At 43.6% G+C, this 22,722-nt stretch overlaps 1 protein-coding gene and 1 pseudogene across 5 annotated transcripts in view; one reads left to right on the forward strand and one right to left on the reverse strand.

Annotated features, from left to right (window-relative positions):
* Window positions 1-22,722, forward strand: part of LOC128574091 (leucine-rich repeat-containing protein 37A2-like) — a 67,670-nt gene that overhangs the window by 10,317 nt on the left and 34,631 nt on the right. For all 5 annotated transcript variants that reach the window (XM_053574747.1, XM_053574746.1, XM_053574749.1 and 2 more), the window contains one exon: window positions 19,554-19,625. In XM_053574747.1, the coding sequence (XP_053430722.1) occupies window positions 19,554-19,625 (72 nt within the window). The remainder of the gene's footprint in view (window positions 1-19,553; window positions 19,626-22,722) is intronic.
* Window positions 3,922-5,093, reverse strand: LOC128574092 (BEN domain-containing protein 6-like; annotated as a pseudogene).

Here is a 22,722-nt window from a genome sequence, read left to right on the forward strand (position 1 = left end):
TCCGCCAATCTCAATGGCCAGAAGGGTGGGGGGTGGGGTGGGGAGGGTTCTGACACACTCCGGGAGATAGGGACACATCCCAGGAGACAGGGCTATCCCTTTATGTTCATCTACATAGAGATGAAATGGTTTTGTAATATCAGGGAGTCCCAAAGTGGGGGAAGAGAGCAGAGCAGTCTTAAGTTCTCTTTCTGTTGTCCATTTGAAGGGGTGTCCCTCCCTCATGGCTTCATAGAGGGGTTTTGCAATTTCAGCAAAGCCTGGTACCCAAAGTCAACAGAACCCTGCAGACCCCAAAAAGTCTCGCACTTGCCTGGGGTTTGTTGGGGTTGGGATCTTAAGTACAGTCTGCTCCCTGGCCTCAGTGAGACATCTCTGTCCATCCTTAAGGGTATATCCCAGGTAACTCACAGTTTGCTGACAGATCTGGGCCTTCTTTTTTTTTTTTTTTTTAGAGACAGAGTCTCACTGTACTGCCCTCGGGTAGATTGCTGTGGCGTCACACGGCTCACAGCAACCTCTAACTCTTGGGCTTAAGCCATTCTCTTGCCTCAGCCTCCCAAGCAGCTGGGACTACAGGCGCCCACCACAACCCCCGGCTCTTTCTTTGTTGCAGTTTGGCGTGGGCTGGGCCTGAACCCGCCACCCTCGGCATATGGGGCTGGCGCCCTACTCACTGAGCCACAGGTGCCGCCCCGATCTGGGCCTTCTTTGCTGATGCTCGATATCCCCGTGCCCCACCCCCCCCCCAAGTGTGACGAGCAGGTCTCAGTTAGTCTCTCCCACCTGGGGTTAGGGATTCTAGGCTACTTGAAGAGAAGACTTTTTAACTCCCCTAAAACAGGATCCCAGGAATTTGAGCAGAAAGTAATTATTGACCTAAGTGTGATTATGCTATAGCTTTTAAAAACTATTATGCCTTTCTAATGTAGCTTATTACCTAGAGTTCAACATCTACTTATCTTAGATGGAATGTTTTGCTGAAGATCCTTTCTGTAAATCAATTACAGTCATGTGCCACCTAACAAGCTTATGTCAACAATAAACTACATATGTCATGGTAATCTCATAAAAATATAACAAGGCTATACAGGTGTACCTTTTAAAAATCTTTTCTACTATATTTTTACTGTATCTTTTCTATATTTAGATACACAAATACTTCACCACTGTGTTATAGTTGCCTGCCATATTTAGTACCATAACATACTGTACAGATTGGTTACCTAGAAGCAATAGGCCATATCATATAGCCTGGGTATATAACAGGATACACGTATACCACCTATACCACAACAACTAAATTGCCTAATGCATTTTTTTAATTTATTTATTTTTTATTGTTAAATCATAGCTGTGTACATTAGTGCAATCAAGGGGTATAATGTGCTGCTTTCATATACAATCTGAAATATTCTCATCAAACTGTTCTAGCCTTCATGGCATTTTCTTAGTTACTGTATATAGGCATTTGTATTCTGCATTTAGTAAGTTTCACCTGTACCCATTCTAAGATGCACATAGATGTGGTCCCACCCATTACTCTCCTTCCACCAAAACCTCCGCCCTCCCTTCCCCTTCCTTGGCCCTTTCCCCATAATTGCATTTTTTTAATGATGCAGTTTCAAGCTCCTCCTCACATGGCAAGCAATGCATAACTGTATGTGAAATCCCTTAATTAGGGATTAAGTTGCTAAAGTAATTTCTAAAGTTATCATTATTTACTATGTATGAGATTTTTTTTTTAAGGAACCAAAAATGTGTTTTGTGTCAGGGGAACTTAATTTGGGGCTAGATTTTTGATTATTTAAGTTGTTCCAGAGTTGCAAAGTGTTTTGTTTTGAAGAAGGGAGTGAAAGAGAAAGTGGTTGAAGTCTGAAAAAGTATTTGAAGTTTTATTCTATTTAGGGTAAATTATTATAATTCTATTTAAATAAAACCAGTAAAGAAAATGTCAAACTTTAAGAATACTAGTTTCTTCCCAGCTACTCGGGAGACTGAGGCAAGAGAATCGCTTAAACCCAAGAGTTTGAGGTTGCTGTGATGCCATATGGCACTCTACTGAGGGCCACATAGTAAGACTCTGACTCAAAAAAAAAAAAAAAAAAGAATACTCATTTCCTGTGAAATGTGAGAGGAAGGAAGAAAGTCAGCACCAATTTCAGAAATCTGATTCTAACAACAGGTCATCTCTAAATGAGGTAAATCTTGGAATCACCTCCAACTTTAAAACCATTACTGTGTACCAAGTCATATGCTAGATTCTGGGAAAAAGACGAAGCACTATTTTATCTCCAAGTGAGAGAGACAAATCTCTCTCCTGTATCCGCAACCATATTAGGATTCTAACAGTCCTCACTTCTGCTCTCCAAACTTCAAATAAGGGGTCAGAGCCAAGAGCCAGGACTTTAGTAAAAGCACCAGAAATACTCTCAGAGTTCCACATTTTCCTAAGAGTGATACATGCTGAAGAGTTGTGAAATAAGTCACTTGGGTTCTGTTATAGTAGTATTTGAAGATAATTATTTAACATGCTGACTTTAACACACTATGTGTCTTTCTCCATGTGTGCGTACAGGATAGACCTCTGAAAAGCGGCCTAGTTACTTCTAGATTATTGACTGTGTTTGCCCATTGCTGACCTAAAGGGCTATTCACTTGCAGCAATACCTTCTCTGCTAAGTTGAATTGCTCAACTCTTAAAACCCTTCCTACAGAAATTTCAGAGTCATCTCTGATTCCATGGCAGCCCCTACATGATAGAGTGGTGAATTAATTGTCAAACATGGAAGAAAGGATACTGAAAGTTGAGCAGAAATGGCAACATTTTGGAGTAACTAACCAATGGAACAAATGTGTATTCTGCCTGCCGCCCTAACTGGTGCTCATGTTTTTTTATCTTTTCAGTGGGATTTATTTACGGTTAAGTAAAAGTAGCAAATGTTACGTAAGTTATTTCTTTAAGAACATTTAATTTATACAACTACATTGTTATCAAGCAACATTTATGGAATGTGCCCTGGATCTGGGATATTGAACTTTGTAACTATTGTAGCATTCTCTTTTCCAAGTTTAAACATGACCTTGTGCAGTGAAGAAGCATGGCTTCTCATTGTAGAGTTATCATGTATGACAACCTGACCTGCAGGAAGGCTTTGGGTGTTTAATCTTCTATTGATTTACAAAATGATTTGTGTGTGTGATTATTCAACCCATATGATTGTTTCAACTCATTTTTCTTCTGCTGTGATTAAAATAAATCAGCTAAAACTAAGCAGTTTAGCAACATAGTCAACCAAATAGATATGACGTTATATCTTCTATAGGATGTCTTAGGCGATATTGATGTTTTATATTACACATATGTAGTTAATATACTTTGGGCAATAAAAAGTTAAAACATGTCTGGTAAACAAACAAAAAGAAAATTCTGAAAATCAATGCATTGTTTTAACAATCCCCCAAACCTGGATTTGTGTGTGTGTGTGTATGTGTGTGTGTGTATGTTAGTGTCATATTAAAATAAAAAAATCTTGACACCTGCAAGATTTTTTTCATATTCCTATTTTATACATTTTTAGATAATGGAATAATTCTATAATTTTATTGCTAAAATCTTATTACTTGTTAGTCATGATTATCAGATTTTCATTATTATCTGAATTTGTTGCTGTCATATTTGTGAACATCGATTATTTCACTGTTTACTTTTCCAAACATGTACTTACACTAAGATTCAAAAACTCTAAAGAGGAGTCATTGATAATAATAAATGTATAATGATCAGTTGGGACAATGAATAATCTTAAAGATTGAAATTTTTGTTGCTATGATAAGAATTCTGACCATCCAGTTAAGTTAGCTGTACAGAGTAGTATGGGGGGATCAGGAAATGCATATTTCCAAAAAATGATATTGCATGCTTATTTGATTGGGAGAAATTCTCTGGTCTGATGCATCACTGGTATTTAGGAGGGATTCTACCTACATGCAGCTTCTTCAGCGAGCTTGTTGGTCCCTCAGGGAGCCCAGTGATGATACGATGTCTTACAGCTTGTCATTGCAGATGTCTGTCTCTGCTCACTGCCAGGAAGGTTGCAGATTCTCCACAAAATCCAATGCTAGATTTAGAACTGAAGGAGCTTTGTTACAGATACCTGTAATACCAAAATAATCTAGTTAATATCCTGAGAGTTAGGATTTTTGCTTAAATTTGGCTTCTTGGTACAGTTGTTTAGCTTTTGCCCTATCATTCTCCTAATTGAAACATCATCCGTATTGGTAAATAATTGTTTTGTTACTCCTATGATTTCTTGAACTTCATTCTGATTCATAGCTGGTTTTCCGGCTTTGTCCCTTGAAGTACAGGATTTTGCTCCCGTCAGGCTGTGTGTGGCCATATATTCATTTGTGTATAGCACTTGCATTAAGTCATTAATAGACTTCTGAGGTTTGCTCTTATTAGAACGGGCAATCTGCCATTTCTCAATTTTGAACTGCTTCTTATCAGCCTGATGCTCTTCCTCAGCCTTCAAGGAAATTGGTGAACTGCAATTAGCATTAGAGTTACTGCATGTTGAAGTAAATGAATCTGGGGAGGAGTTGTTTGTTGCTCTCCAGAGGGTGGACGCAGACGTAGACGTGGTTCCTCCACCTTTAAGCAGGGCTTCTGCCATACAGCTCTTCAAACTGGGTGACTGCCTGTGGTAACACTTGAAGCATGACCAAAGACTGTCCAAGTCCGCTGTTTTCTTTTCGTGTTGGTTAGTTTTTCTTTCAGGCTTTTTATTTTGGTGCACAATTCCTCCTTAGACAGTTCTGCTAAGGGCTCTTCATCCTCACTGAAGATCTCACCGGGCAGAAAGGCATTTCCCGAATATGGGTCTCTCTGTCCTTTATCCAGGTCATTATTTGCATTTTCTGAGTTCATTGTCTCTGTCCTTTTCCTCTTTCCTTTTCTAAAAGCTTGAGTATTGGCAATTTCATCTGTTGGAAAGATCATCTGCATTTTCTCAATTTGTTATCAAAGGTTTTCTGAGATCGTAGGAGGAAGGAATGTCCATGTAGATGATGCTATTCTGCACGTGGCCCAAAAGTTAATGTTTTCCCGGGCTGCCTGCTCCAAAGCCCCAGCCTCGGGGCTGGTGCAGGGAGGTGGGAGGTAGGGGGAGCACCGCCAGGAGGCTCCCGCCAGCGCCTCGCCGTTCCCCCGGCTCTGTGGCGCCCCCTGACGCCGGACTCCCCAGCAGTTGGGCCTAGGAAGGCTGGACAGGCGGAAGCCCCAGGTGTCCGCGAAGCGAAGAGGTGCCTGGCCAGTGCACCTGAGGACAGTGCAGACAGGCCGGCAGCCCCGCGGGAGGGCGCTGGGCGCTGGGCTCTCAAGCCAGAGCGCAGCCCGCCGCCGCCGCAGCTGCCGCAGCCATGTCCGCGCACCCCACAGCAGCCTCCCGGCCCTGGTGTCCAACTGGTGATCGTTTTGCAGGTCAATTGTGTTTCTTGGAAGCAGTACTGCGGGGGGGGAAGAAGAATAACTCTGGGATTTCAGATTGGAGGAAGACGAGTTCAGGCTGCCAGAACCGAGCTAGCACTTCTGAATGTGCCAAGAGGCAAGGCCCTGTGACGTCCTTGGGAAGCTCCGGCGCCCCTACCATAATGGGCTGCTGGAGTCCTGGGGCTACCCTAGTCTGTGGCCGAAATCTTGCTCTGCTAAGGGCAGGAGGGATGTTCTGGTGTGAGACAGTTGTATCTCTGTGGGGAGGGGTTTGGGCTCAGGGACTGTGGGCAAAAGCTCACCCTGGTGGCATGGAGCCAGCCCGAGCTTAATAAATGTTGCTGCGTAAACAAAGGTTGTCGTAGATAAAGGGTGGGGGCGGGGCACACAGTTGCCGTGGGTGCTCGCGCTGCGGAGCTGCCATAAGAGTTCCGGCTCTCATTGGCGCCGGAGCCTCTGGACATTATGTCCCTACTGCGACTGTGGACCCCACGGGTCCTTCTCACGGTGCAATTGTTGTGGCTGCTGATACAGGCAGCTCCTGTTTGGAGGTGGCCCCGGGACACGGTCCAGCCTACCTCCGAATCTCCAGGGCCGAAAGAGCCCTGGTCTTCCCTCTCTTCCGATCTCTCACCCGAATCCCCTCATGTGCCTACACCCCCAGCAGATCCTGGGGACTTTGATTACCTGGGGTCTTCTGCTCCTTCCCACTTGTTGGCTTCACCTCAGGAGTTGCCTGAGAATTTGGCTCCATTCCTGGACAGGGATTCAGCTCAAGAGCTACTTCAAGGGCCAGATAGGCTTACTATTCTACGTCGTCGGCTTCTGAGGACTAAGCTAAGGAGACGACGAAGGCTTCCAGAGGTGGTTCCAACGCCCGGCTGGGATCAGAATCAAGTCCTGCGTCCTCAACTCATAAGGAAGATTCAAACTGTAAGTCCAGATGAGGTTACAGGTGACCAGGCATTTGAAATACTTGTTCCACCTCTAGATAGTCACAGTTCAAAACCAACAACATTCATTGTTTCACCAAAGAACCTAAAGGAAGATCTAGCTCAACATCCACAGCTCACTAAAGTTGTTGTTGGAGCTCTAGACCAATTTGAATCAAAATCTCAGTCTTACAAACAAATTCTGCAGAATGACGATTATACAGATCAAAGTATGGATTTACTTTACCCTGGCAGCATACCTCTGGGATTTGCGAGAAACCCAGAGGTGGCTCAAGACACCCCTGCACAAGGTGAACTTTCTCAGTTCAATGTAAAAGATGAAAGTCGAAATCCAGAGACCCCTGAGAAGATCCCATCCTCTTTACTCCATCAAGAAACCCTAGAAGAGTACCCTGAGGAAGTAGAACCTTTAACTGAGCAGCAGGCCCCACAGCCTTTTGAGCAGGTAGAACCTTCTTTAACAGAGCAGGAGGCCTCAGCTCAGCAGGCAACTAATACTGAAGAGCATGTGTCTCAGCCAGTGATACATCATGAGGTAAATGTTCCATCTCCAACTCGGGCTGAAATTTATCATTCAGTCTTGCCCAAAGTCACAGTTAAACCTGTAGATCTGGAGCTTACACTAACTTCAGAGCCAAGTAAAAACATTGAACCTACTTTAAGCCAGCAGCAGGCCCCAGCTCAGCCTCCAGAGCGCCCTGAAGAGGTGGAACTTTCCTCAACCCAACAAGAGGTCTCACCTTTTGAGGAGGTTGGACTGTCCCCAACCCAACAAGAAGGCCCAGCTCAAAATCTAGAGCACCCTGAGGAGGTTGAACCTTCTGCGACACAGCAGGGAACCCCAGCTCAGCCTCCAGGCCTTCCTCTGGAGGCTGAGCCTTCCGTTAGTGAGCAGGAGCAGCCACCTCAGCCTTTTGTGTCTCCTGGGGAGGCTGAACCTTCTCAAATCCAGCAGGAGGTCACAGCTCAAGCTCCAGAGTCCCCCATGGAGAATATAGCTCAAACTCCACCTAATCATGAGGTGACAGTTCAACCTCCAGGTGAGGATCAACCTCATATTTATTACTTGCCCAATGTTACAGTTAAACCTCCAGATGTGGAGGTTACCATAACTTCAGAGCCTACCAAAGAGGCTGAATCTTCTTTAACCCAGCAGGAGATCCCAACTCAGCCTCCAGAGCATCCTGAGGAGGCGAAACCTTCTGCCACCCAGGAGGAGAACCCAACTCAGCCTCCAGAGCATCCTGAGGAGGTGAAACCTTCTGCCACCCAGGAGGAGAACCCAACTCAGCCTCCAGAGCATCCTGAGGAGGTGAAACCTTCTGCCACCCAGGAGGAGACCCCAACTCGGCCTCTAAAACATCCTGAGGAGGCGAAACCTTCTGCCACCCAGGAGGAGACCCCAACTCAGCCTCCAGAGCATCCTGAGGAGGTGAAACCTTTTGCCACCCAGGAGGAGAAGCCAACTGAGTCTCCAGGCTTTCCTGCAGAGGCTGGACCTTCCCCCAGTGAGGAAGAGCAGCCACCTCAGCCTTTTGTGTCTTCGGGGGAGATTGAACCTTCTCAAATACAGCAGGAGGCCACAGTTCAAACTCCAGATTCCCCTATGGAGAGTATAACTCAAACTCTACCTAATCATGAGGTGACAGGTAAACCTCCGGATGTGGAGGTTACCATAACTTCAGAGCCTGTGACGGAGGCTGAATCTTCTTCAGCCCAGCAGGAGACTCCAACTCAGCCTCCAGAGCATCCTGAGGAGGAGAAACCACCTGCCATCCAGGAGGAGACCCCAACTGAGTCCACAAGCTTTCCTGGGGAGGCTGAGCCTTCCCCCAGTGAGCAGGAGCAGCCACCTCAGCCTTTTGTGTCTCCTGGGGAGACTGAACCTTCTCAAATCCAGCAGGAGGTCACAGCTCAAGCTCCAGAGTCCCCCATGGAGAATATAGCTCAAACTCCACCTAATCATGAGGTGACAGTTCAACCTCCAGGTGAGGATCAACCTCATCTTTATTACTTGCCCAATGTTACAGTTAAACCTCCAGATGTGGAGGTTACCATAAATTCAGAGCCTACCAAAGAGGCTGAATCTTCTTTAACCCAGCAGGAGACCCCAACTCAGCCTCCAGAGCATCCTGAGGTAAAACCTTCTGCCACCCAGGAGGGGACCCCAGTTGAGTCTCTAGGCTTCTCTGTGGGGCCTGGACCTCCCACCAGTGAGCAGGAGCAGCCACTTCAGCCTTTTGTGTCTCCTGGAGAGATTGAACCTTCTCAAATCCAGCAGGAGGTCACAGCTCAAGCTACAGAGTCCCCTATGGAGAATATAGATCAAACTCCACCTAATCATGAGGTGAGTGGTAAACCTCCAGATGTGGAGGTTACCATAACTTCAGAGCCTACCAGTGTGGCTGAATCTTCTACAGCCCAGCAGGAGGCCACAACTCAAGCTCCAGAGACCACCATGGAGAATATAGCTCAAACTCCACCTAATCATGAGGTGACAGTTCAAACTCCAGGTGAGAATCAACCTCACCATTATTACTTCCCCAATGTTATAGGTAAACCTTCAGATGTGGAGGTTACCATAACTTCAGAGCCTACCAAAGAGGCTGAATCTTCTTCAACCCAGCAGGAGACCCCAACTCAGCCTCCAGAGCATCCTGAGGAGGTGAAACCTTCTGCCACCCAGGAAGAGACCTCAGCCGAGTCTCCAGGCTTTCCTGGGGAGGCTGCACCTTCCCTCAGCGAGCAGGAGCAGCCACCTCAGCCTTTTGTGTCTCCTGGGGAGCTCGAACCTTCTCAAATCCAGCAGGTGGCCACAGCTCAAACTCCAGAACCCCCTATGGAAAGTATAACTCAAACTTCACCAAATCATGAGGTGACCATAACTTCAGAGCATACCAGTGTGGCTGAATCTTCTCAAACCCAGCCAGAGGCTTCACCTCCAGAGTATCCCAAGGAGGTAGAAGCTTCTCTAACCCAGCAGGAGCAATCAACCCTATCTCCAGAACATCATGAAGTAACAGTTTCACCTCCAGAGCACCATCAAACTCAACATTCAAACTTGCCCAATGACATTGTTAGGCCTGCAGATGTGCAGGTCACCATATCAGGAGAGCCTACTGCAGAGGCTACAGATCAGCTCTCAGTGCCAATCAGTGATATGGAACCTTCTGTAACCCAGCAAGAGGCCCCACCTCTGTCTCCAGAACCTTCTGAAGAGGTTGAACCTTCAGATCATGTGGTTACCCCGACTCCAGAAGTCACTAATGAGGTTGACATTTCATCCCAACTGGAGGCTCCAGTGCCCCCTCAGCAGTTTGAACCTTTGAAAGGCCAACAGCAGCCAAATGTCCCTGGAAAGGATGAACATTCTCCAATCCATCAAGGAGTCCCAATTCAGCCTGAGGAGCTTCCTGAGGAACCATCTTCAGGCCAGCAAGGAATATCACCAATTTCTCAACAACCCACTGTGAGTGTTGAACCTTCACTGTTCCACACACCTAAGCCTCCAGGATTCTCTACAATGGCTGAACATTCATTGTCAGATGAGGTATTTTCACCTCTAGATCTGTCTACAATTTTCAGAAGTCTTTCAACATTGCCTGCCACCACAGTTAAACATGTGGATTTGGAGGTTACTGTATCTACAGAGCCCACTTCTAAAGGCGAATCTTCCTCAACGCAGTGGGAAGATGCCACTCTGCCTGCAGTTCCCACTGAACAGGGTGAATTTTTGCCAACCCAGTCTGATCCCCTTTCCCTACCTCCAGATCCCCCTGAAGTGTTTGCATCTTCTCTAGTCCAGCAAGAGGCTGTGGCTCAGACTCCAGATCCCCCTAAGGAGCTAGAACTTTCTTCAGTCCAACAGGAGGCCCCAGCTGAGGCACCAGAGCCCCTTAAGGAAGTTGGACCATCTGGGAGCCATCAGGAAGCCTTAGGTCGTCCTCCGAAGTCCACTGAAGAGGTCAGACCTTTTCCAACAGAGCAGGAGTCTCCAGCTCAGCCTCTAGAGCTCCCTAAGGAGGTTATGGCTCAACCTCCAATGAATTATGAGATGATGGTTCCAACACCAGGTCTAGATCAAGCTCACTATCCAGCATTGCCCAGGGTCACACTTCAACCTTTGGACCTTGGGATTACCATAACTCCAGAAGTCACCACAGGGGTTGAACATTCTTCATTCATGCAGGAGACGCCACCTCAACCTCCAGAGCTACCTAAGGAAGTTGTGGCTCAACCCCAACTATATCAGGCGGTGACAGTCATAACACCAGGTCAGGATCAAGCTCACTATCCAGCATTGCCCACTGTCCCACTTCAGTCTGCGGACATGGGGCTTACTGTAACTCCAGAACCTACTACAGAGGTTGAACATTCTTCATTCATACAGGAGACCCCACCGCAACCTCCAGAGCCACCGAAGGAAGTTATTGTAGGTCAACCCCAAATATATCAGGAGGTGACAGTTATGACACCAGGTCAGGATCAAGCTCACTATCTAGCATTGCCCAGTGTCCCACTTCAGTCTGGGGACCTGGGACTTACTGTAACTCCAGAACCTACTACAGAGGTTGAGCATTCATCATTCATGCAAGAGACTCCACCTCAACCTGCAGAGCCACCAAAGGAAGTTGTTGTAGCTCAAACTGTAATGTATCAGGAGGTGACAGTTCCAACACCAGGTCAGGACCAAGCTCACTATCCAGCATTGCCCAGTGTCCCACTTCAGTCTGCGGACCTGGGTCTTACTGTAACTCCAGAACCCATTACAGAGGTTGAACATTCTTCATTCATTCAAGAGACCCCATCTCAACCTCCAGAGCAACCTAAGGAAATTGTAGCTCAAACTGTAATATATCAGGAGGTGACAGTTCCAACACAAGGTCAGGATCAAGCTCAGTATCCAACATCACCCAGTGAAACATTTCAATCTTTGGACCTGGGGATTACTGTAACTCCAGAACCCACTGTGGAGGCTGAATATTCTACAGCTCCAATGACTACAGTTCCTCCAAGGCTCCCTGAGGTGACACTTGCACATCCCAATCAGGTTCAGGCTGAAAATCCAAATCCACTTCAGCCTGTGGACCTGGAGCTTTCCATAACTCCAGAACCCACTACGGACATTGAACTTTCTCCAATCATGCAGGAAACCACATCTCAACCTCCAGAGCCACCTAAGGAAGTTGTAGCTCAACCCCCAGTACACATAGAGGTGACACTTCCAACACAAAGTCAGGATCAAGCTCAGCCTCCAGCATTACCCATTATCACACTTCCGACTTTAGGCCCAATATTTTCCATAACTACAGAACCCACTGTGGAAGTCGAACATCCCATAACCCTGACGGAGACTCCACCTCCTCCTAAGTTCCCTGAGGTGACCTTTCCACTTCCCAACCAGGTTCAGGTTCAGAATACAAAAGTGACTGAAGGTCCAGTTCCATCTTATGTTGTGGAACCAACCTCACCTCCAGGGTCCAATACAGAGGTTGAACCTTCTCCATCTGTGCAGACGACCCCAACTCAGCCTCCAGAGCCACCTAAGGAACTTGTAGTACAACTACCAGTATATCAAGAGGTGACACCTCCAAACCAAGGTCAGGATCAAGCTCAACATTCAACATCTCCCAGTGCCTCAGGTAAAAATTTGGAACTGAGGCTTCTCATAACACCAGTGTCCACTACAGAGGTTGAACCTTCTACAGCTCAGATAAGTACTGCTCCTTCTTTAAAGCTTCCTGAGGTGACGCCTCCACATCCAGACCAAATTCAGACTTGGCAGCCAAACCTGACCGAGGTCACAACTAAACCTTTGGACCAGGAATCTACTGTAACTCCAGAACACACCATGGAGGTTAAACCTCCAAACATGCCAGAAACCCCAACTCAGCCTCCAGAGCCACCTAAGGAAGTTGTAATTCGACCCCCAGTATATCAAGAGGTGACACTTTCAACACCAGGTCAGGATGAAGCTCAGCATTCAACATCGCCCATAGTTACGGGGCTTTCCATAACTCCAGTGTCCACTACAGAGGCTGAACCTTCTACAGTCCTAACAAGCACAGATTCTTCTTCAGAGCATCCTGAGGTGACACTTCCACATCCTGAGGGGACACTTCCGCATCCTGAGGTGACACTTCCGCATCCTGAGGTGACACTGTCGCATCCTGAGGTGACACTTCCACATCTTGAGATTGCGGCGACACTTCCACATCCTGAAGTCACAGTTCCGCATCCTGAGGTGACACTTCAGCATCTTGATGTGACACTTCCACATCTAGACCAGATGGAGACTCAGCAGACAAACCCAGCTGAGGTCACAGTTAAGCTTTTGGACCAAGAACTTACCATGACTTCGGAACAAACTAGAGAGGTTAAACCTTCTCCAACCATGCAAGCGACTCCAACTCAACCTCTAGAGGTACCAAGGGATGTAGTAGCTCCAGCCTATTATGAAATAACAGTTCCAACACCGGGTCAGGATCAAGCCCAGCATACAACATCCCCTGGTGTCACGATCACAGTTTTACCTTTGAGCCTGGAATTTGTTGTAACTTCAGCAACTACATCAGAGGTTGAACATCCTGTGGCTCTGGAAACGATGGCAGCTCCCCATCCAGACCAGATTCAGACTCAGCCTCCAATCCCGACTGAAGTTACAATTCAAATATCCGACTCGGACATTACCGTAACTCAAAATTCGTTGCCAAATTACAACATGGAACAAGAGATTGCCAATATCAACACCGACATGAACACCAGCATATGTGAGCTCTGTACCTGCAGAGATGAGACACTGTCGTGTGTTGGTCTCAGCCCAGAGAAGAGACTCCGCCGAGTGCCTGTGCAGGAGCCTGAAGCCTATAATGGTACCTTCACCGTCTTGTAAGTCACTTATCCTCATTCGTTCTCTGCATCCTGCCTCACATGGCAGCCTTTTCCTTGAGACACTTGTGGGCTTTCTTCATTGGTTGACTTTCTGCTTTTACCTTTTACTTGTCAGATTTTCCTTATCCTCATTCTCCTTTGTACTATCGTGCCCCTTCTCCAAACTTTTACCTGTGACGACTCTTTTTTTCTTTATCCATTTCTCTTTAGTCCCGTCATATCATTGCTTACCCTCTACTCTTCTGAGTTTGCTTCACTCTCTTCACAGAAGCATATTCCTCTGGGTGGCACCTGTGGCTCAAGGAGTAGGGTGCCAGCCTCATATACCAAGGGTGGCAAGTTCAAAGCCAGCCCCGGCCAAAAAAAACAACAACCCAGGTCTGTCATTTATTAGTTTTGTGACCTTGGGCAAGTCATTCCACTCTGTGGCTCAATTTCCTCATCTTTAAAATGGGGATTGTGATACTTACCATTTCATAGGATCGTTGTGAGATTTAGGGGTGGGAGTACATGTAATACTTACATGTATATCAGTGCCTAGCATATATATGACTGTTAACTATTATTATCATTATTCAGTCCTTTAATTATGTCCAGGCCTCATCTTTGTACCTGGTTTCCTGTATGTAGTGCCCATTTTGTGCCCAACTCAGGGCAGAGTATGACATTATCTCTAGAATATGAAAATGATAGGTAGGAAGAAAAGAAATAGGCATCAAAAGGGAGGTGGTTTTTAATTAAGTACTAAAGAGATATAGAGACCATAGATGCTGTAATTCACCAGAATCTATAATCATTGAGGTGTGGAGGTCAGGGAAAGCTCCCTGGATAAGCTGAAACTTTGCCTGGGGCTTAAAAAGCATCTATAATCTGTTAAAGAGAAACATTGGGAGGAAAGCCTAGGCAACGGCATGGCTGCAGGAAGGATGGGGATTTAGAAGACCAGTCTTGCTTCCAAGAATTGGGTTAGGAAGCAATGGAAAACGTGATTATGAAAAACCTTGAACATCAGATATGGGAGTTTGAAAGTTATATGCAATGAGGTATGGAGAGCCATGGAAAGTTTTTAAGCAAGAGAAAGAAATGATTAAGCGCCTGTGGCTCAGTCGGTAGGGCGCCAGCCCCATATACTGAGGGTGGCGGGTTCAAGCCCGGCCCCGGCCAAACTGCAACCAAAAAATAGCCGGGCATTGTGGCGGGCGCCTGTAGTCCCAGCTACACGGGAGGCTGAGGCAAGAGAATCACTTAAGCCCAGGAGTTGGAGGTTGCTGTGAGCTGCGTGAGGCCACGGCACTCTACTGAGGGCCACAAAGTGAGACTCTGTCTCTACAAAAAAAAAATAAAAGACAAAAGGATTATTTTAGAATCCATACATAGCATGCTCTAGAGGGGGAAGCGTAACTCAGGGAGACCAAATGGAAAACTTGTCTAGCAAAATTTAGAAGTAAAGTGAGAAAGGACTAAAGCTGAGTGCTTGTGATAGAAGTGGGAATAAAGTCCTGGGGATACTACAAAGGAAGGACAGGATTTAGTGACCAACTAATGAGTTGGGAGAGGATGTGTATAGGGAAGGGAGAAATCAAATGTGACTCCATGGTTTCTGTCCTGCATGATGAAGATAATGATGGGGGTGGAATACTATGCAGCCTTAAAGAAAGATGGAGACTTTACCTCTTTCATGTTTACATGGATGGAGCTGGAAAATGTTCTTCTTAGTAAAGTATCTCAAGAATGGAAGAAAAAGTATCCAATGTACTCAGCCCTACTATGAAACTAATTTATGGCTTTCACATGAAAGCTATAACCCAAGAATAGAGGGAAGGGGGAAAGGGAGGGAAGGGAGGGGGGAGTTGGGCAGAGGGAGGGTGATTGGTGGGATTACACCTGCGGTGCATCTTACAAGGGTATATGAGAAATTTAGTAAATGTAGAATGTAAATGTCTTAGCACAATAACTAAGAAAATGCCAGGAAGGCTATGTTGACCAATGTGATGAAAATGTGTCAAACGGTCTATAAAACCAGTGTATGGTGCCCCATAATCGCATTAATGTACACAGCTATGATTTAATAATAAAAAAAAAAGATAATGATGGTGGTATATAACAAGTGCAGCAGTCAGAGCCAATTTGAGGGAGAGAAGATCAGTTTGGGCATTTTTTTAAATTTCTGAGCATTAAACAACCAGAAAGCTTCTGGTTAAATGGAAATGTGCATTAGGCAGATGACTGTCTTATTTCTACCCCTGCCCCCAACTGGGAAAAATACACCTATAAAGTAAATAGGTAAAATTATTGCTGAGGGGCGGCGCCTGTAGCTCAGTGAGTAGGGCCCTGGTCACATACATCCGGGCTGGCAGGTTCGATTCCTAACCGGGCCAGCTAAACAACGATAACTGCAACCAAAAAATAGCCAGGCGTTGTTATGGGTGCCTGTAGCCACAGCTACACGGGAGACTAAGGCAAGAGAATTGCTTAAACCCAAGAGTTTGAGGTTGCTGTGAGCTGTGATGCCACAGCACTCTACCCAACATAGTGAGATACTGCCTCAAAAAAAAAAAAAAATTGTTGCTGAGGAATAGGGAACAGTGTTAAAGGTAAAGATTTAAAGTTATCCACAGAGCTGAAACTGATCGTAAGGCATTTAACAGTTTGCTTTCAAACATGTCATTCATGGATATATTTACACTTTTTTAAAAAAAGTCATGGAAGTACATGTGTGTATATATGTGTATATGTATATGTGTGCATGTATATATATGATATATGATAATTTATTATTTTTTATTTCTTCATGGGTTTTCCCTGCACTCTCTTCTAGTATTTTTATAGTTTCATGTCTTAAGTTTAAATCTTTAATCCAGTGAGAGTCTATCTTAGTTAATGGTGAAAGGTGTGGGTCCAGTTTTAGTCTTCTACAGGTTGCCAGCCAGTTCACCCAGCACCATTTGTTAAATAGGGAATCTTTTCCCCACTGAATATTTTTAATTGGCTTCTCAAAGATCAAATAACGGTAAGAAGCTGGATCCATCTCTTGGTTCTCTATTCTGTTCCAGACATCTACTTCTCTGCTTTTGTGCCAGTACCATGCTGTTTTGATCACTATCGATTTATAGTAAAGTCTCAGGTCTGGTAGAGTGATTCCTCCTGCTGTGTTTTTATTTCTGAGTAATGGCTTGGCTATTCGAGGTTTTTTCTCATCCCATATAAAATGAAGTATTATTTTTTCAAGATCTTTAAAGTATGACAGTGGAGCTTTAATAGGGATTGCATTAAAATTGTATTTTGCTTTGGGTAGTATGGACATTTTAACAATGTTGATTCTTCGCAGCCATGAGCATGGTATGTTTTTCCATTTGTTAACATTTTCAGCTATTTATTTTCTTAGAGTTTCATAGTTCTCTTTGTAGAGATCTTTCACATCCTTTGTTAGATAAACTCCCAAATATTTCATCTTCTTTGGCAGTACTGTGAATGGAATATAGACCTTAACAGTTTTTTCAGCTTGACTACTGTTGGTATATATAAAGGCTACCGATTTATGAATATTGATTTTGTAACCTGAGACACTGCTGTATTCCTTGATCACTTCTAAGAGTTTTGTAGTAGAATCCCTGGTGTTTTCCAGATATACAATCATATCATCTGCGAAGAGCAACAGTTGATATATGATAATTTAGACACATAAGTGATTTTATCCATTTATTCATTCATAACTGATATTATCTTCCAAGAGATTGGACAGACAGGAAGTTAAGCTTCTGAGGAGATGCCTTATAATTTGAGCCCATAGCCCCACATTCTTTCTTTCTTTCTTTTTCTTTTTAGACTTTCTCTTCCACATGAATTCTATTGTGTACAGAAAACAGTGCATACTGGCATGAGGCTCTGCCACATCTTCACATCGTTTCCATTTTCCCTCCTATGGTTTCTCTGATGTTTAATAAGACTGAGGACCACTGAAAACCTTTGCCACATTATCGATATTTGGAAGATTTCTCTCCAATATGAATGTTCGTATGTTAAGGTTTGAGCTCTGGTTAAGGTCATTGCCACACTGTTCACATTTGTTGGATTACTCTCCAGTTTGAATTCTTCTATGCTTAGCATGCTATCAACACCAGGTCAAGGCACTGCCGCCGTCTTCAAATGGAGGGTTTCTCTCTCTGTGATTTCCTCTATGTACAGTGAGGATTGAATTTGAGTTAGAGTTTGCCACACTGTCCATATTTAAAAGGTTTTTCTCCAGAATAAATTCTTCAATGTCTAGTAATGTTCACAAACTAATGAAAGTCTATGCCACATTTTGACCACTGTAGTTTCTTTCAAGAATGACTACTTTGATGAACAGAAAGGGTTGAGTACAGTGTAAATGCCTTGCCCCCTTCTTCACATTTGTGGAGTTTCTCTCCACAAGAAATTCTGTTATGTTCACTATGAGTTTAACTAAGGAAAAAGGCTTTAGTGCATTCTCTAAATTTGTAAGTTTTATGTCCAAAGTAAATTCTTTGAAGTACAGAAAGGTTTGAGTCACAGTTAAAGGCTTTGTCACACTCTTGACATTTGTAGGGTTTCCCTCCAGAGTGAATTCTTTGATGTCTAGAAAAGCTTGTGTAGTACTTAAAGGATTTTCCACATTCTTGACCTTTGTAGGGTTTCTCTCCAGAGTGAATTCTTTGATGTCTAGAAAGGTGTGAGTGGTGTTTAAAGGCTTTGCCACATTCTTCACATCCATAGGGTTTCTCTTCAGAATGAATTCTTTGATGTACAGAAAGGTTTGAGTACTTGTTATTGTACTTTGCCACATTCCTGACATTTGTAGGGTTTATCTCCAGAATGAATTCTTTGATGTCTACAGAGGAGAGAGTGCTGGTTAAAGGTTATGCCACATTCTTCACATTTGAAAGGTTTCTCTGCAGAATCAATTCTTTTTCTTGTCCAGAAACGTGTGAGTGTTGCTTGGTAAGTTTGTCACATTCCTTCTAGTTGTAGGTTTTTCCTCCAGTATCAAAATTCTCATGGTTACGATATTTTGAACTGTGGCTAAGACATTTGCCATCATTTTCACACATGTCTAGTTTCTCTCCAGTATCAAATCTTGAGCAAGACTGAAAAACTTGGCTACCTTCTTTGCATTTGGACTATTTTTTCCAATGTGAGTGATCTTATGTTCTGTAACATGTGACCAGAAGTTAGAGGCTTTCCTATAGCTTTTACAATTAAAAGTTTTCTCTAAGGTATATATCATTATTTGTCCATTGAGATTTAACAATTGTCTGAAGGTGTTCAAAGAGTTACTACATTGGAATACTTTGCCATAGGTAGCTGTTAATCACTGGTGAAGTCCACTGTAACTTACTTTCTGCTCATCACACTTATACACACTTTCCCAATATTTTGTTAAGTTTAAATTCTCGGAGCCATAGCTTTGATATCTGGTCAGGATCATCTCTGGAAATAAAATATTTGTGCCCCACTCTTGAAAACGGTCTTCAGTATAATGAGTATATAGAGCTGGGTGCTTGACTAGTGTCTGGTGTGTCTTCGCCTTCCAGGGTTCTTTGCTTTGCTCCAGACAGGTGATGAGTTCTGGCTTAGAGACAGTAAGACCCACGAATAACAGGTTTCTGTAGGTCTCTAACATGACTTCCCCATACAAATGCTGCTGAGCAGGGTCCAAGTAGGCCCACTCTTCCATAGAGAATTCAACAGACATGTCCTTGAATGTCAACACTCCTTTGGATTCTTCCCTGAGGACCTTTTGAATGTCACCACGAGGGAGGGATGCTGGGCGCTGCAGGCAGACAGCTGCTCAGACAGCTCTGGGCATTTCCCAGCTTCCGGGATGTCCCGGTGTCCTGCAGTTCAATTCTCTGCAGAATCAGAGTGACAGAGGCTGCTGCAGAGACACTTAGGATCCCCAGGGAAGGGAACAGCTGAAGAGGAGGCCGTAGCTCAGAGCCCAACTCCAGAGACAAACGCTGCTCAGAATCCTCGGTTCCGCCTTCTTCTTTCTGGCTGTGCATCATTTCCCAGCTCCCGAGATGTCCCAGTACCTGCAGGTCACAGGGTGACAGAGGCTGCTGCAGAGACACCTGGAATCTCCAGGAATCCCCACATTATTTCTTGATTAATTGTGCAAACTAGGAAGCTCATAGCTCTGGAAATGAGAAAACTGGAAGTATTTTCTGTATTTGAATATCTCCTGTGTTTCTTCACAGAAATTTCCAAGGAAATGCTATTTCTTACATTGATAAGAATGTATGGAAATCATACCGTTGGACTGAGAAATTGTGAGTATATTCTCTCCAGATATGAGTACAAAAACTTAGTTGCGTTGTAAGATCCTTCTTGGTCCAGAATTTTGAGGTCAGCACTTTTAAGGAAAGGTATTTCTTCCTCCACATCTCAAATCAATGTCTGTTGATTATAATTCTATGATTATTTAAAAATTAAATTTGGTGGGCTCTCTTAGAAAGAGTCAATTTAAATGTATTTTTTATTATGTAAGTAATACACATTATACTCTTAATATATAAAAACAAAATAACAGGTATAATGGAAACCCTCCTTGTGCCCTGATGCCTGGTCCCTGAGGTAACCACTACTCCTAAGTTTGGTGTATATCCTTCCAGACCTTTTCCCAAGTATTTGCCTACATACATATTTACATATAGCAAAAGAAATTTATTGTGTGGCCTTACGTTTTTTGTTTTATAGAAATGGTAACATCTTACAACTTGATTCTTTCACTTCATGATACATGTTAGATTTTTCTTTCACAGCACTTAGAGGGTTACCCTATTCATTTAAACTCTTGCATCATTCCATATTATGGATTCCATACTATGGATGTGGCATGAATTATTTAATAATTCCCCTATGGATGGATGTTTAGATTATGTCCAGTTTTCTTTTCTTTTTTTTTTTTTTAGAGACAGAGTCTTACTGTGTCACCCTTGGTAGAGTGCCCTGACATCACAGCTCACAGCAACCTCCAACTCCTGGGCTTAGGCAATTCTCTTGCCTCAGCCTCCTGAATAGCTGGGACTATAGGCGCCCGCCACAATGCCCTGCTATTTTTTGTTGCAGTTTGGTGGGGGCCAGGCTCGAACCTGTCGCCCTCGGTATATGGGGCTGGCACCCTAATCAATGAGCCACAGGCGACACCCTCCTATGTCCAGTTTTCTTGTTAGGTGCATTGCTGCTTCTTTGTAAACTTGGGCAAATATTTCTGTAGAACAGAGATCTAGAAATGGAATGGTTGATATGAAGACAATGTAGGTATTAAATTTTAATTGTCCTCAAAAAGTTGTGCCAACTTATACTATACTCAACAGAATATGACAGCATTTTACCACTGAGTATTCTCCAACTCTTTGCTGATATGATGGGTGAACAAAAAGGGTCCTGTCTGAATTTGAATTTTTCTGATTACTCTTGAATTTAAATACCTTTATTTGTTAAAACTTGGTGAACATTTGTGTTTCTTCTGAGTTTTCTGTCCTTTATCCATTTTCCTTTTGAATTGTTTTTATCATTTTCTTATTAATTTATTAAAGCAGTCAATTTAGATACATAAGTTATTTTGGAAAAATACAGTAGTAGTTTGTGTGTCATCAGTTCAACTTGTATAGGTGATCTCCGAGTTTTCATTTTTGAAAATAGAGATGTCGTTTTATTTTCCATTAAAGTTTGTCCCCTTGTAATATGATTCCATTTAGATAAAGTTCAGGAAGAGGCAAAACTAAAGTATGTTGTGTATGACTGACATATAACAGGTAAAACTATTTTGAAAACAAGGAAATTACTATAAAAGTTAATATAGTGGTTATCTTCAGAGGTCAGAGAGAGGGTTGTGATTGGAAAGGACCACACGAGCTTCTGGATGCTCATGGTACTCTTTCTTGACATGATGATATTACATGGGTACCTGCTTTACAATTATTTAAACGGAACATTTAAGTTATATGCATTTTATGCACATTGTATTTCTCAAAAAAAAAAAACAAACATTTTTTAAATGGGAGGAAAAGCCTACTGACTTCACTTGTAACCTGACATAGGTCCATGTGGTGCTTTAATAATAACATTGTGGGGCTCCGTGCCTGTAGCTCAAGCGGCTAAGGCGCCAGACACATACACCAGAGCTGGCAGGTTCAAATCTAGCTTGGGCCTGCCAAACAACAATGACAACTACAACCAAAAAATAACTGGGAGTTGTGGCGGGCACCTGTAGTCCCAGCTACTTGGGAGACTGAGGCAAGAGAATCTCTTAAGCCCAGGAGTTGGAGGTTGCTGTGAGCTGTGACGCCACAGCACTCTACCTAGGATGACAGCTTGAGGCTCTGTCTCAAAAAAAGCAACAACAACAAAAAAAAAAATTGGGAGGAAAGAGATGAGGAAATGGCAGTTCTGCTGGTCTTGATTAGAACCAGTGTTGGGTTCTAACAGGGATTTTGTGATCTAGAGAGTAGGCATTAAATATACAATTTGGTGGGAATAGTGGGTAGGGGTGTGTGTGTGTGTGTAGAGATTTGGACACAAAAAGGAAAATGTGAAAAAGGTTTGAATGAAAACAAAGCAGATGTTGCCACCTTGAAATTAAATAAGAATTAGTGTATTCAATTGGCACCATTACCCAGGTTTCCTCCACAGATAGGAGTTAGTCCTATATGGCAAATAGTTTGCATTTTTATTTAGAAATAACCTCTTCCTTTACACTGTTGGTGGGACTGCAAACTAATTCTACCTCTTTGGAAAGAAGTATGGAGAATCCTCAAAGAACTCAAATTAGATCTCCCATTTGATTCCTCAATCCCACTATTAGTCATGTATCCAGAAGAAAAAAAATCATTCTATCATAAAGACATTTGTACTACGTTGTTTATCACAGCTCAATTTACAATTGGCAAAATGTGGAAACAACCTAAATGCCACCAACCCAGGAATGGATATACCAAACTGTGGCATATGTATACCATGGAATACTATTCAGCCATTAAAAAAGATGGGGACATTACATCTTTTGTATTAATCTGGATGGAATTGAAACACATTCTTCTTAGTAAAGTATCACAGAGTGGAGAAGCAAGAATCCAATGTACTCAATACTAACATGAGGCCAGTAGATAATCTGATACATTCCCACATAAGAGAAAAACTCAAATCAATTCAAGGTCTGGGATGGGGAAAGAGGGAGCAGGGAGAGGGGAAGGAGGAGGATGGAGGTGCTCCCACTCAATGGGCCCAATGTTCAAGTGTATGGCACACTTCTTGGGGGCAGTACACAATTATAAGAGGAACTCTAACTAATGCAAACATTGTAACCTATTTCTTTGTGCCCTCAGATTAACCCGAAACAATAATAAAATCTTAAAAAAGAAATAA

The sequence above is a fragment of the Nycticebus coucang genome, chromosome 21 (genome assembly GCF_027406575.1).
Source record: "Nycticebus coucang isolate mNycCou1 chromosome 21, mNycCou1.pri, whole genome shotgun sequence".
Lineage (NCBI taxonomy): Eukaryota > Metazoa > Chordata > Mammalia > Primates > Lorisidae > Nycticebus > Nycticebus coucang.